General features: G+C 37.6%; 1 protein-coding gene across 1 annotated transcript in view; it reads left to right on the forward strand.

Annotated features, from left to right (window-relative positions):
- The window catches only part of LOC114361592 (uncharacterized), a 49,287-nt gene extending 35,597 nt beyond the window's left edge, over nucleotides 1–13,690 (forward strand). The window contains exons 2-4 of the mRNA XM_028316686.1: nucleotides 5,609–5,831; nucleotides 9,545–9,985; nucleotides 13,687–13,690. Coding sequence (XP_028172487.1) covers nucleotides 5,680–5,831; nucleotides 9,545–9,985; nucleotides 13,687–13,690 — 597 coding nt within the window. The 5' untranslated portion in view covers nucleotides 5,609–5,679. The remainder of the gene's footprint in view (nucleotides 1–5,608; nucleotides 5,832–9,544; nucleotides 9,986–13,686) is intronic.
- Nucleotides 13,691–14,340: the final 650 nt, after the last annotated feature.

Raw genomic sequence — 14,340 nt, forward strand, 5'->3', positions numbered from 1 at the left:
CATTATAGCGCGTTATAATGAGATTTCTTTAAAAAGACGTCCACTGCTAGACGTAAACCTCCTCCAAGGTGTTACTTTACGAATAGGTCGCGTCCTGTACAGATAGATAATTTCCAAGTAGGAACTGCCATAATAATAATTTATTACTCCTTAATTAATTTTTAGTCTGCATTGTTTATTCATTTTTATAGCCACGATAGCCCAACGGTGAAGTGGTCGGACTGGCCGACTCGAGATCCGAGGAACGCGGGTTCGAATCCGACCGCCGCTCGACTATTGTGGTGAGCCCACCACTCGTAACACAAGCTTATTTAGCTTACCACGAGGGGCTAAAGGGACTATTAGTAATTTGTGCAATACAAATCTTTTAAAAAACATATTATAACTGTGGAAACTTTGCTGATTTCTGTCCTATTTTTTTGTGTGATTATTTGTCTATAATTATTGTGTCTAATTAACGAGCCGGAAGACGTAGCGTGGGCAGGCCTCCCACTAGGTAGACCGACGATCTGGTGAAGGTCGCGAAAGGTACCTGGATGCAAGCGGCGCAGGACCGGTCTTTGTGGAAATCCTTGGGGGAGGCCTTTGTCCAGCAGTGGACGTCTTTCAGCTGAAACGAACGAACGATTTGTCTAATATAAGATTTTAAACAACCGCGTTCCATTTCAACTAAAATAGTAAGACACGGGTCTTAACGCGACGTTTATTAATGAGTTACATTATGTATTAAGCCGTGAGTACATAATGTAACTCATTCATAAACGTCGCGTTAAGACCCGTGTCTTATTATTTTAGTTGATTATTTGTCTATCAAAATTGGTATCCTTCCGTTTGGCCAAATTACTTTTCGCCAAATTTCACTTCGCAAACAACTTATCGCCAAAGTTTCATTTCCCAAATGAACTTTTAGCAACTGTACTTTTCGCAACTAATTCATTTGGTCAAATTATCATTTGGCCAAATTTTACTTGGCAAATGTTTATATAGCAAATGTTTTATTTTGCCAAATATTATATCCCAAATAATTTGTTTGGTCAAATTGACACTTCACATACTTACCCACCGTTACCCACAAATCAAAGCATAGGCACATGATCATGGTTTTCACAAGAATTTTATGTAAAACAAAGAGATAGCAGAAAACAGTATGGTTGCAGAAAGTAGGTATTGCAGAAAATAGTAGGTTAGGTTAGGTTAGAACAGTGACCCATTAACGCGCGAAGGCGAGCGAAGCGTGCCGCGGCAGCGGCCGCCGAGCGCTAGAATCACCTTTATTGTTAACTAGCTTTCCGCCCGCGGCTTCGCCCGCGTGGAATTTTGTCTGTCACAGAAAAACTTTATCGCGCGCGTCCCTGTTTCAAAAACCGGGATAAAAACTATCCTATGTTCTTTCCCGGGACTCAAACTATCTCTATGCCAAATTTCATCAAAATCGGTTGCGAGGTTTAAGCGGGAAAGCGTAACAGACAGACAGACAGACAGACAGACAGACAGACAGAGTTACTTTCGCATTTATAATATTAGTTGGGATGAATCATTTGGAAATTTCGAAAAAAAAGAATGAAATATGAAAATTAATATAGATTTTTTTTATATTTACTACTCACGAAACAAAATAATAACCACAGGCTTATTTGTAGTCCATTCTATGCACCAATCAAATTATTTTGTAAATTGTTTATCGTGAAATATTTTTGCCAAATGAAACATTTGGCAAAACATACTTTGCCAAACAATAATTTGGTAAACAATAATATGCCAAACACGACATTTGCGAATTAAAATTTTGCAATAAGTTGTTTTGCCAAATGAAAATTTGCCAAATGAAAATTTGCGAAACGTTGTTTGCGATGTGATAATTTGGGAAACGTTTTTTGGCCAAACATTAGTAATCCATCAAAATTGTTTGTTTCCCTAATATAAATAAATTAATTTAAAAAATGTCTCTATGCCTACAATTACACCTGCACGCTTGCTACCCTGTTTAAACTAGGCAGGAAACCCAGACAACCTCAGGGAAAGTGGCCGGGCCTAGAAAATGCGTGTGAAAGTCTAGATTTACCCGCAGTTACTCTTGAGTGTGATCGCAGGCGTAAACTGTAATGTCAACCGTAGAGCCGAGAGTTATGTGCGTACTAGGAAATGTCGGTAAATAATAATTGCTGGTTTTGAACGACAGTTGGTTTTTAAGACTAATCATTATTGGTTATGCTTTCCGCTATAAAGTTGTAAATCTAAAGATATATAACTCACTGACTGACTGACATAGTGATCTATCAACGCACAGCCCAAACCACTGGGAAATTTGGCATGCAGGTATATGTTATGACGTAGCCATCCGCTAAGAAAGGAATTTACGAAACTCCACCCCTAAGTAAAACGGGATCCACGCGTACAAAGTCACGGGTGGCCGCTAGTTCTTACATAAATCGACAAAAATATTAACATAACTAACATTAAAAATATTCATCGATAATCCCATAATGTAACATTTTAATCGTCTCTAGTTTCTTATCTAATGTAAATACATTACCAAAGTTTAGTCACTCTAAATTAGTTAGATTTCAGTGCGCGTGTAACTTTTAATAGGTTAGGATTTTAAGCCCCAACCGCCCTAATATTTGACCCAGCCTATACAAAATTAAACCACGAGACAGTACATAAAGGGTGGGCGATTAATCTCTCTAATTAGTTTCCCGACGTTTAAGCGAACAATTAACCGAATTAACAATACCTCTTCCGGGTTAGGTGCAAAGTTAACGGACACAGTTATTGAACTAATTAAACTCTTTAAAATAAGTTGGTGCGTACACTCTGTCTGGCCATTATTTATTCGTGTACTTGTTACGAACAAGTTTTTGTTATTATATTATTTTCTATAGTCTGGTCCGTGAGCACGTAGGATTTTGTCCAATGAACCCAAGCTACCCATCCTTATCGCGCCTTATATTGCTGTCGCGACTGTGCGACTGGCACCCGCAGTCCCGCAGTGAGTGTGCGAGCGCGATAGCAATATAATTACGCGCGAGCGATAAGGATGGGTAGCTAGGGGTCATTGGACAAAATTCTACGTGCTCACGGACCAGGCTTTAATACAAAAATGACCTTCTTTAAAACACAAGCTCTACTATCTGTTAGTGAAAAACCCATCAAAATATACTTACGAGCAAAAGTATGGAATCACCTTGTTGTGTTTTGTGCCGAACGATCTTAAAAACTAACTGCCTACTACAATATTACTTTTAAAATGGTATCATTTTCATTTATTTTCTTTCTATTAGACATTTAGTTCTTAGGATCGTTCGAAACAAATAGGTAGGGTCATTCCATATTTTTGCTCGCAAGTTTAGTTTCAGCTTTTCCAGACATTACGTAAGAAAAAATGAACAGACAAGCAGCCAAAAAAAATTCAAAAAACGAATTTTTTGTGTGTTAATTAAAAGTAAGTAGTCATAAACTGAACAATGATTTATTATGCAATGATACCGTTTTCGATGACACGCACACTGCCCACTTTATTTATTTTTAGTTTTGTTTTGTGTTGCTGAATAAAACATTTCATTTTCATTTTTCAAATATATTTCAAAGCTAAACTCATCACTGCCCAAATTAATTCCTACAGACAATACAGGGTGTAAATCTTGTAACCACAAAAGCGCTATAAATCTAGTTCGAGCGGATTAGCCTGTCGCTGCCGATATAGCAAAACTACTGCTAATGTATAGAGTTACACACTAGTAGGGATTAATTGAAATGAAACAATGTTATTGAGTTTCACAATGCTGAAAACTTAGATGAATATTGTTATTACCACATAATTTGATGATTGAAGACCGAAAATCTCTTAAAGTAACAGCATCAGGTGTGATCTTTTTTTTTATGTACTTATCCTAAAACTGTTTTATAGTGAGATCGACATAATAATATACCTGTCCCAATTATGTGGACAGTTATCTTAGAAGACAGACATAATTCGTGGTCCGGAACGAATGTTCAGGTATTCTTGTACCAGATTATTTTAATATTTAAAAATCTTCGCCACAGTAGCCCAGCGAAAGCTTGCAAAAACGACTAGACGAACCTTGCATATTTCCCTTTTTCATTATAATTTTTAACAAGTCTGGAACCAGAATGGCCTTATCCCGGACCGAGCAGGGAAGTAATAAAGTTGCATTAATAAAATGCATCCCATTATTTCGCAGAGGCTGGATTAATGTGCCCTAATAAAAATGAGGATTGCACCAGCCAGATGCGAATAAATGAGGTTTATCTCAACAAATTTCCATACAGGCTGTATTTTAAGAGCCTACCAATGTACACACGGCCACAGTGTTAACTATCCATTTCCGTTTTTGCTCTCGCTCTCATCAAATGGTGATTCTTTGCGATAGAACGAGACGACATGACCGGCAAAGGGCAGTTAACACTGTTGCCGATAGTACTCTTTATTTATTTATTTAAACCAGCAGACGGTAGTGACTGAGTTAGTTGCGGCACTTCTTCTCAGCACTTGCCAAATGTTGGTCTCAAAGCGCTGGTAGGGTAAAAAGAGTGTGAGACATGTAATAGCAAAAGTAAGTTATTTTTATTAGTATTTGTTTTTTCATGAAATATTTGACGTTTATAAGCATTATTTAATAGTCCATATGAATAAAAAATGTTTGTCTTTGACTTGGAATGGGATGAGATATCGTTCTACAATAACAGGTTGATTAATAGTTGTAAAACGTAGGTACATACATCCTGTATTTTAAGTAGCCTTTAATTGTATGGCAGGAGTTCGGAAATTAACTACCTCTGTTTGCGTTCAAACTTAAAATTAATAGATATAATTTAGACATACCAATTAATAATGTCTTATGACTGATAACTTATGACAACAAATCGCGAAAAGTAAAATTAGATTATCTGTCGGCATTCATTTCAACTAGATTAATTATTAACTATATCGAAGTTAATATATATGTTTGTTAAATTAACATTTTACTTACCCGTTATAGTTTCATCGTGAATCGTTTTATGACGGATATTGCGACATTATAACCATTATTAAACAAGTATCTATGTATAGACTATAATACACTAACAATGTAATATATTTACGCGTTGCGGATACGTAGATGTTCGTAATAAATATTTTATGAACGACAGACGCGATATGTTGCATCCCTTGCGAATATTCAATCATTTACATATTTGTAAAGGCAAGTAATGGAAAGCTGCTGTATCAAATTGTGATGTATGTTGAAATATTTTTAAATTATTTGGGCTGTTTTTCTTCATTATGTTTGAAGTAGCAATTAATCACATAGTAGCGTCCTGTGTCCATTAACTGTACCTATCTGTGTATTTATCTGTTTTTAAAAATTTTATAGTTTCAAATATAGTATAAAGAGGATTTAGGACGATATTTGGATCAAATATGTAATTGCTCAATAATGAATAATAAATAAATAAATAAAAAATAAAAAATGTCTATAAAAATAAGAAACGTAGTTCTTATAATATAAATTGTATGTTAATCATTTCTAGGATCTCAAAGTAATGCCCAAATTGGATTATTTTTTTGATACTTAGTTCCTAAATTCGTTTAATTTTCCTATTTCAGTGCACACGTCCGCTTCCATCGAGCTATGCGCATGAAATGACCTCGTGATTCGAAATTCGAACGCCGGAAGCATGGGCAGCGGGCTCAGTAGCGCCACCAGCCGGAAGTACTCGCGGAAAGAGCCTCCGCCTCACGCAGAGTCTTCCAGAGTGCTGTTCCTCTTGTACCTGATACACAGGACTTGGAATGTCGTAGTTGAACACGTGGATTCTAAGAGTGCAAGGTACGTTTTGTTTTTGTTTTCATTCAATTAAACCTGATATTTTTCAAATAGAGGGGGAAACGTGCTTATCATGAGTTTACGTTAGGTGTGCTCGCTAGCGAGTACGTCAACAAATCTATGAAGATTTTAGTTCTTGTACAAGTAGTCGCTAAGAGCGCTGTACAATCTGTCATAATGACATTTTTTATGTACTCGCTAGCAAAGACACCTAACGCAAACTCATGGTAAGCACACAAAACAGCTTCCCTAAACAATGTAACGTTTATTTTTTATTGGGTACACCAACGATAATCCACTTTTAACAAACACATACAAAATATTAAACTAATTTTATTGCACTCTCACTTATAATAATTATACGTGACAGTTTTAGTTTTAAAATTCACTTAGACTGAAACCATTGCGAGAGTTCTTTATTCAGGGGGCAATTTCAGTCCTACATAGGGTAAACCAGAGAGTGATTGCCCACTGGTAGTGATTGCCCGCTTTAAGAATAATATTGTCAGGTGCTGACTTTGAATCACTCTAGTTAGATTTGAATTTACTAAGTAGATGGCTCCGAGATCAATGTACAGTAGATTTAAAATTTACAATAGGAAACACTAAAAAAAAAACTGTTATGGCGGATTTTGTCAAGACGGGTGAAAATGTTACTCAAACAGGTAAAGACTTTAACAATTTTACTAAGGAATGACTTGCTTAGAGGTTAAATTTTTTTTGCAAGTTATTTAATATTCAACTAATGGTGTATAGTCATGATGAAATTATAAGTGTTTTCTCCATTATCAATGAAAATAACTGACAAAATTTGATTTCTAACGGTCATTTTAACGGTGGGTAATCACTGCACGTAAATCTGTATATTTTTAGTTATTGCCCACCATCATTTCAGTTATTGCCATATTATGTTAATGTATAGTTATTGCCCAGGGCAATTATTATTGAGTGTTGCCACCATGCAGTAGCAGTGTTTAAGTTGCTCATTGCTAGACTTGTTTTGCAATTTACAGGCATAAATATTGAAATGGCTTTTAATGTTTCATTTTCAGTATGCCAAAGACTCCAAAAGTTCAATATAGCATAGAAAATTTGCAAAAAGCCATCCAAGCTGTACAAGATGTATCCAACAATTTATCTACAAGATAAATTGCTGAAAAATATGGTTTGGCTTGAAAAAATTGATAAAAATTCCAAACGCAAATACAAAAAATGAAAATCCTACGTTAAATCTACTAGTGAAAATGTTAATTGTAAGGAAATAGATACAACTTTAGGGAAGAATAACCAACAGCTAATTGAACATTCTGAGGCTAACTCCCGTTCCCGTGGGAATTTTGCAATATCCTGTTGTAACTAAGCTTTAAGTTAACTAAGGTATCTGCATGCCAAATTTCAAGCGTCTAACTTAAGCAGTTTAGATTTTTCATAAAAAAGGATTTTCCCGCTAATTCCCGTGCCCGTGGGAATTCCTAAGTATCCTATAACCTGCCCAGGAGTACGAAGAATAATTGTACCAAGTTTCGTTAAAATCCGTCAAGTAGTTTTTGTTTCTATAAGGAACATACAGACAGACAGACAGACAGACAGACAGACAGACAGACAGACAGACAGACAGACAAAAATTTTACTGATTGCATTTTTGGCATCAGTATCGATCACTAATCACCCCCTGATAGTTATTTTGAAAATATATTTCATGTACAGAATTGACCTCTCTACAGATTTATTATAAGTATAGATAACGCATAATAATATTATAGGCCCAAATACCAGTAAGTACGTGCCGAAATGAGCTTATCATAAGAGCCGTAAGTGCTACACCTTAATCTACTGTGTGGGCTAATGTCACAAAAACAATATCACATCTGTATTAACGACTTGCTTCATAACTCAGCTTATGGAGTGGAATGCCATAATTGTTTTTCCAGCCTATTTCGCGCACAATAATTGATTACTTCCTACTCTCGCTGAATTGCACGTCAACAAACTGGAAACGGGGACGAAAAGTTTTTTGCACGTCAAAGAGAATTTCGTAGTAAAATCATAAATCACGAAAAACAAATTTAATTTTGAATTTCAGCCTTTATCCCGGTCCTTTTGGATTACACGCGAGCTCGGTTATATAAATCATCAATATCAGACAGTTCAATGTGTTTTATAACGTACCAAACGAAATGGAAAAGTCGAATGTATGAAATAGAAATTCTTATCAAAGAACACGTGATGGCTTTTATGTTTTACGTGAAATAACATTGATTTATCGAAATTAATCGAAACCGAAGATTTATAATAAATTGTTAATCCATAGAACTGTCGTATTATAATGTTCTACTATTACTAGCCATTAATGCTAAACTTCTCTTATGTTCTCTGATTAACTTCGTTGCGGGTCCAATGACAGTTTAACTTTCCCCCGGGACAAACTTGACCTTCATTGGTTGGGTTTTTATGGCGATCAAGCTGTAGATCCTGGCTACACAGGAGTTGCAGTGGTTGGAACGAGAGGTGAGAATAGTCCCGAATCCACAGGAAGAGTGGGAGCCGTCCTATTCTACTCGGCCGGAAACACACAGTATAACTCGTACTCATGTAGTAAAATAAAAATATATTGTGGTTGTTCGAACTGTTTATTGCCTATAATTACAGTAGTAACTTAACCAGAGCAGTCATCTGTGGTTTTCGTGGAAATGGCCCGAGATAACCACATCTTTTTTTACATTCTCTATTAGTACAGAAAGTACTATTATCATGATTCAGTGTATATTTATGCTATGATCAATTTCTGTATGTATGTATCACTCTAGTGGTAAAGGAGAAATACTCAGAGGTGTTGGATTCGAAATCAAATGAATGAAATCACTTTTCCAATAATAATAAACCATTTCACCCATTAGGGCTTCGCTATACGTACGATCTTACACTAAAAAGCTTATTTGACTAAAAATGTGCTAATAACTGTACCTATCTAATCGTCATCATCATCATTCAGATTTAGAATGTCCACTGCTGAACATAGGTCTCCCCCAATGCTTTCCATGTTGATCGATTGGTAGCGCCTTGCGTCCAGCGCTTCCCTGCTACCTTTACGATGTCGTCGGTCCACCTTGTAGGTGGACGTCCCACGCTGCGTTTTCCGGTACGCGACCTCCATTCCAGAACCTTTCTGCCTCATCGGAGGTCAGTTCTGCGTACTATGTGCCCTGCCCATTGCCACTTCACTTATGGAGCCTATACATGTCTCATTCCTTTTTTACCCTACCAGCAGCGCTTCGAGATAAATATTTGGCAAGTGCTGAGAAGAAGCGCCGCAACAAACTCAGTCAACCACTGTTTGTTAAAGAGAGTCGTCCCTCCGCAGCCAAGACTAAATGACCTGTGGGCTGAGTGTGAGTTTATATCAAACGCGCTGACTAGTTTAAAAAATGTATGAAAATTTTAGTTTTTGAACGTTTCCCGCTAGGGGCGCTGTACAATCCGTCATACATTTAATGTCATTATTGATGAAAACTTACACTAGGCCCTCTGATAACGATCTATCTCTCCAAACCAGAGGTGAAATTGTGTAAAGCAATCGTAATCATTTGACAGTTCATAACGTACGATAAAGTCAGTTAAACAAAGCGTTTGACAGAATAATCGTACGTTATGAACTGTCAAATGATTACGATTGCTTTACACAATTCCACCTCTGATCAGTATATTCTCAATTTCAGATGGCGCGGCTCTCACACAGTGCCGAGCTCAGGCGAGGGCCTCGGCCGGAGGTTCGATTCCGTCAGCCTCGCCGACTCCGAGCTCGGCTCCTGCTACTCATCCTGCAGCTGTAGCTACTGCCGTCTGCGGGAGTGCGCTCATGACTGCGTCAGGTTGGTCATCATCATCATCATTATCTTGATAATAATCATCATTAGAGCTACTGTCAGCCTCGCCGACTCCGAGCTCGGCTCCTGCTACTCGTCCTGCAGCTGCAGCTACTGCCGTCTGCGGGAGTGCGCTCATGACTGCGTCAGGTTGGTCATCATCATCATCATTATCTTGATAATAATCATCATCAGAGCTACTGTCAGCCTCGCCGACTCCGAGCTCGGCTCCTGCTACTCGTCCTGCAGCTGCAGCTACTGCCGTCTGCGGGAGTGCGCTCATGACTGCGTCAGGTTGGTCATCATCATCAACATCATCATCATCATCATCATCATCATCATCAGAGCTACTGTCAGCCTCGCCGACTCCGAGCTCGGGTCCTACTACTCGTCCTGCAGCTGCAGCTAGGGAGTGCGCTCATGACTGCGTCAGGTTGGTCATCATCATCATCATCATCATCATCATCATCATCATCATCATCATCATCATCATCATCTTCACCATCAGCATCATCATCATCAGAGCCAATTCTACACCTGCAGCTGCTGCCGTCTGCTGTTATCAAGCAGGTTGGTCATCTATATCATCATCATCATCATCACCATCATACTCGTCCTGCAGCTGCAGCTACTGCCGTCTGCGTGAGTGCGCTCATGACTGCATCAGGTTGGTCATCATCATCATCATCATCATCATCACCATCATCATTATCATCATCAGAGCTACCATCTTCATGCAGCTACTACTGGCGTCTGCGGGACTGCATTCATAACTGCGTCAGGTTGGTCATCATCATCATCATCATGATCATCATTATCATCATCATCATCATCATCATCATGATCATCATTATCATCATCATCATCATCATCATCATCATCATCATCATCATCATCATCATCATCATCATCATCATCATCATTATCATCATCATCAGAGCTACTGTCAGCCTCGCCGACTCCGAGCTCGGGTCAGAGTTGGTCATCTATCTTATCATCAACAGCTCTTATATTATCATCATCTTGATAATAATCATCATCAGTATTACCGGCGGCCACTTAACCTAGAAAAAAAATTATTTAGGATAACGTTTACTAGAGCTGTGCATTTAGTTTTCGTTTCAAAATATGGTTTCCATACTAAAGCTAAATTGCGTGCACCTAGCTTTAACGATAACCGGTGTTTTTTGGAAACATAGACTTTTGACGATGTTAAAGCAGTTAAAGTAAGATGGTGCAACCCTCCTTAGGATTTTTTTTCTATTTATTAGTTTAGGGACTTTTACCTAGTATGTCAGTCCCATCATTAAGGGCATTTCTACTGCACGGTGTATTTTTTCTCAATTCGGTGCTAAAATTTATATTTAGTTTTTCAAGTAGTTTCAATACAAAAAAATAAATTTTACTCCATTCTGAATGTAAAAATAGCATTGTCACTAAATATTGTGAAGTGGTTTATGAGAAAAGTTAAGCACCGAATTGAGAGAGCACCGAATTGAGAAAATGAATCACGGAATTGAGAAATGAATCTCCAAATATTTAAATCGCTCCACAAACTTAGAATTGATGACATTATGAAGAAATACCTAATGTATTTCAATAATCAATATAATAAATACTTAAAACGTTTTGATATCTGACTGCTGGTCTATTAGTTAAATGGTTCATTTTAGGTTTATGTGTCTGAAATACCAATGGAATATAACAAAAATCCTAATCAATATGTTTATTTTTTTAATAAAGAACTATAATTCATTTTTATATTTATATATTATTTTAATTTTATTTAAATAAAACAAATAAATACATAACATAAGGTCTCATTGTTTATTTATTATTAACCTTAAACATAAAACAAATATTGCAAGACCCAAGAGCTAGATTGACCTGACACTATACCGAAGATATATCAAACGTCAGTTTGTACACGATTAAAATGGCTCTCAAATACAACAAAGCACCGGGTGTTACGGCATCATGGCTGAGCTTCGCCGGTACTAAAGGCTCTACAGAAGCAGTTCAATTCCGTCACTCTCGAAGAAAAAACGCCTTCGGTATGGCACAGAAGTGTAGTGATAGCATTATAGACTCATCTCACTAATGAGGCGTGTTTACAAGCTGTTTTCGAGAGTCCTTACGAATCATCTCGCTCGCAGACTCGACGACTTTCAGTCTTCCGAACAACTTGTTTCCGAAAAGGCTTTAGTATTATGGTACACACACAGGTACGCTACGGCAGATTATACAGAAGACCAAGGAGTCGCGATATTGCGGACGATATCGGAGTCATGGCTGAGACCTTGGAAGATCTAAGCACAATGCTCGATGGCCTCCGCAGAGCCTCTCAACAAGTGGGTCTCAAAATGAACATGGACAAGACAAAAATCATGTCAAATGTCCGTGTTGCACCCATTCCTCTGAAGGTTGGAGACTACACTCGAAGTTTTTGACAATTGTGTATACCTGGGACAAGAGTCCAGATAGTTAGGTCCAACTTTGAGAAAGAGGTCTATCGCTGAATTCAACATAGCTAAGCATCGATCGGAAAACTTCGCTATTACGTCTGAAATACCGCAGTGTCTTAAGACAAAAGTCTTCGACCAGTGTGTGTTGCCAGTGATGGTGTATGGATGTGAAACGTGGTCGCTTACTATGAGCCTAATAAGAATCAGAAATGAAAATATCGGCAAAAGAACCAAAGTGACCGGCATAGCCCGCAGAATTGCATAAATCAAGTAGCAGTGGGCGGGGCACATAGCTCATACAGATAATGGCTGTTGGGACTGAAAAGTTGTCGAGTGGAAACCACGGACCAGTGAGCAGGCCCCCCACTAGGTAGACCGACGATCTGGTGAAGGTCGAGGGAAGAACCTGGAAGAATTATTTTGATAAGTAGCAATAGCAGTGTATTATTTTTAATGAAACCTCAAAAAAATAAGTTTTACTGTCTTCTGTCCAATGACTGGTACGGTCCAATGATTGGTAGTTCACCCTATTATTATGCTCTATTGATTTCATTATTATTTTAAGATGCACAAACAATTTATAGCACAATAAAAGTATCTATTTTCATTTAATATCAATTCGGTGTACGTGTTTTCTCAATTCGATGCCCCATATTCCGCGGAATTGAGATCCACGGAATTGAGGAAAAATCACATTTCATCAAATTACTCGAAAATATTATAAATTACAACAATTTCTACCAAACGTAATGGCAGATATCAGTTAAATGCTTAATTAATTCAGCAGTAATCTTATTAAGTACTTCATGAACATTATTAATGTCGCACACCGGTTTGAGAAATGACCAGTGACCAAAAATTCTGAGTGATTTCAAACCTCTGAAAAATGCTCCTCAAAGCGACAGATCCCACTTTTATACTGCTCGACCACTCGAGTGCAACTGCTAGTTTATGGGAATCAGTCGTGGGTGTTCTTAATGTGCGTAGTTAGTGATATAGGAGCACAAAAGTAAAAATCACGGAATTGAGACACACACGTCGGACAAAATTTAAATGTGTTACTGTATTAAAACCCAAGGACTTACAATAAAGAAACTCATTTATATAGCTTTACTAACTATCCCTTGTTCTGTGAATGTGGGTATCATAATGGGGAAGTTATTATTTCAAAAGTTATGAAGCAAAAACGAGTAAATTCTGGAAACCGGACACTCCATTTTAGGCCAAATTTCGCCCGTTTTTGAACTTTCGGATTTTTTCAAGGCGAGATGTAAAACCTGGCGGTCTTTTAAATATGCTCTCCATCAAGTCAAGAGTCCTATAAATACGTGTGATTTTTTTCAAGTCCGTACTTCAATTTTAAAAGTACTTTTTTCGCCCCAGTAGGTCGATCGGTCGTCCCCGTAGAAATGCCCAACCTAATCGTATCCAAAGCCTTAGGATGTTGAAAGCAAAGCTAATTTAATCTCATGAAAATAATTTATTATTTTATTTGCTAAGCAATTCAACAACATTTTATCTTTATTCCAGGTAAGTCCGCATGAAAAGCTCCACTCTGAAAACTTTGAAACGGTCAGCAGACACCACACTTCTGAGCAGCTAATGGACGGGGCAAGGGTAACAGAAGTGAAACACTAAAAAAAACCCTTTAGGTAAAACAAAGTTTTAGACCTAAACTATTTACGCCCGTATTCACAAACATTAATATGAGGTCTCACAGTGAGTGTGGACACACATGGTGACACAGGAAGCAATCACAGAGCTCTATTCAATGCTGTGTGTTCGATTTGCTGCTTTACTTAAGCAAGCATCGTTTGGGAATACCTCGGATTTTACCCTCTGGTCTTAGAAAGTCTCTATCGCAGGTCCGTCTAAAATACTCCTCCTCAAAAAGACATTTCCTGAAAACGTCCGATTATACTTTAGTTAGGTTTTCGGACGGCTAGTTTTAAAAATGAAACGTTTTGTAAAGAAGTTGAACCTTAAATTATTGGTAAATCCACTAGGTACCTGATTCAGCAGATAGGTCATCTAGCCTACCAAATGATTCATCCATTTGTTGGAACATTTTTTAATTATTTGATCAATATCGTACTTGTCCCAATGATTGATGCGAAAAGTCGGAATAGGCCGCGATCCCAACCATAGATTGTAGACTTTTAAATTACATTTCAGGGAGGTTTC

This window comes from Ostrinia furnacalis, unplaced genomic scaffold, assembly GCF_004193835.3.
Source record: "Ostrinia furnacalis isolate ACB-3 unplaced genomic scaffold, ASM419383v2 OfSCF5843, whole genome shotgun sequence".
NCBI classification, from domain to species: Eukaryota; Metazoa; Arthropoda; class Insecta; order Lepidoptera; family Crambidae; genus Ostrinia; species Ostrinia furnacalis.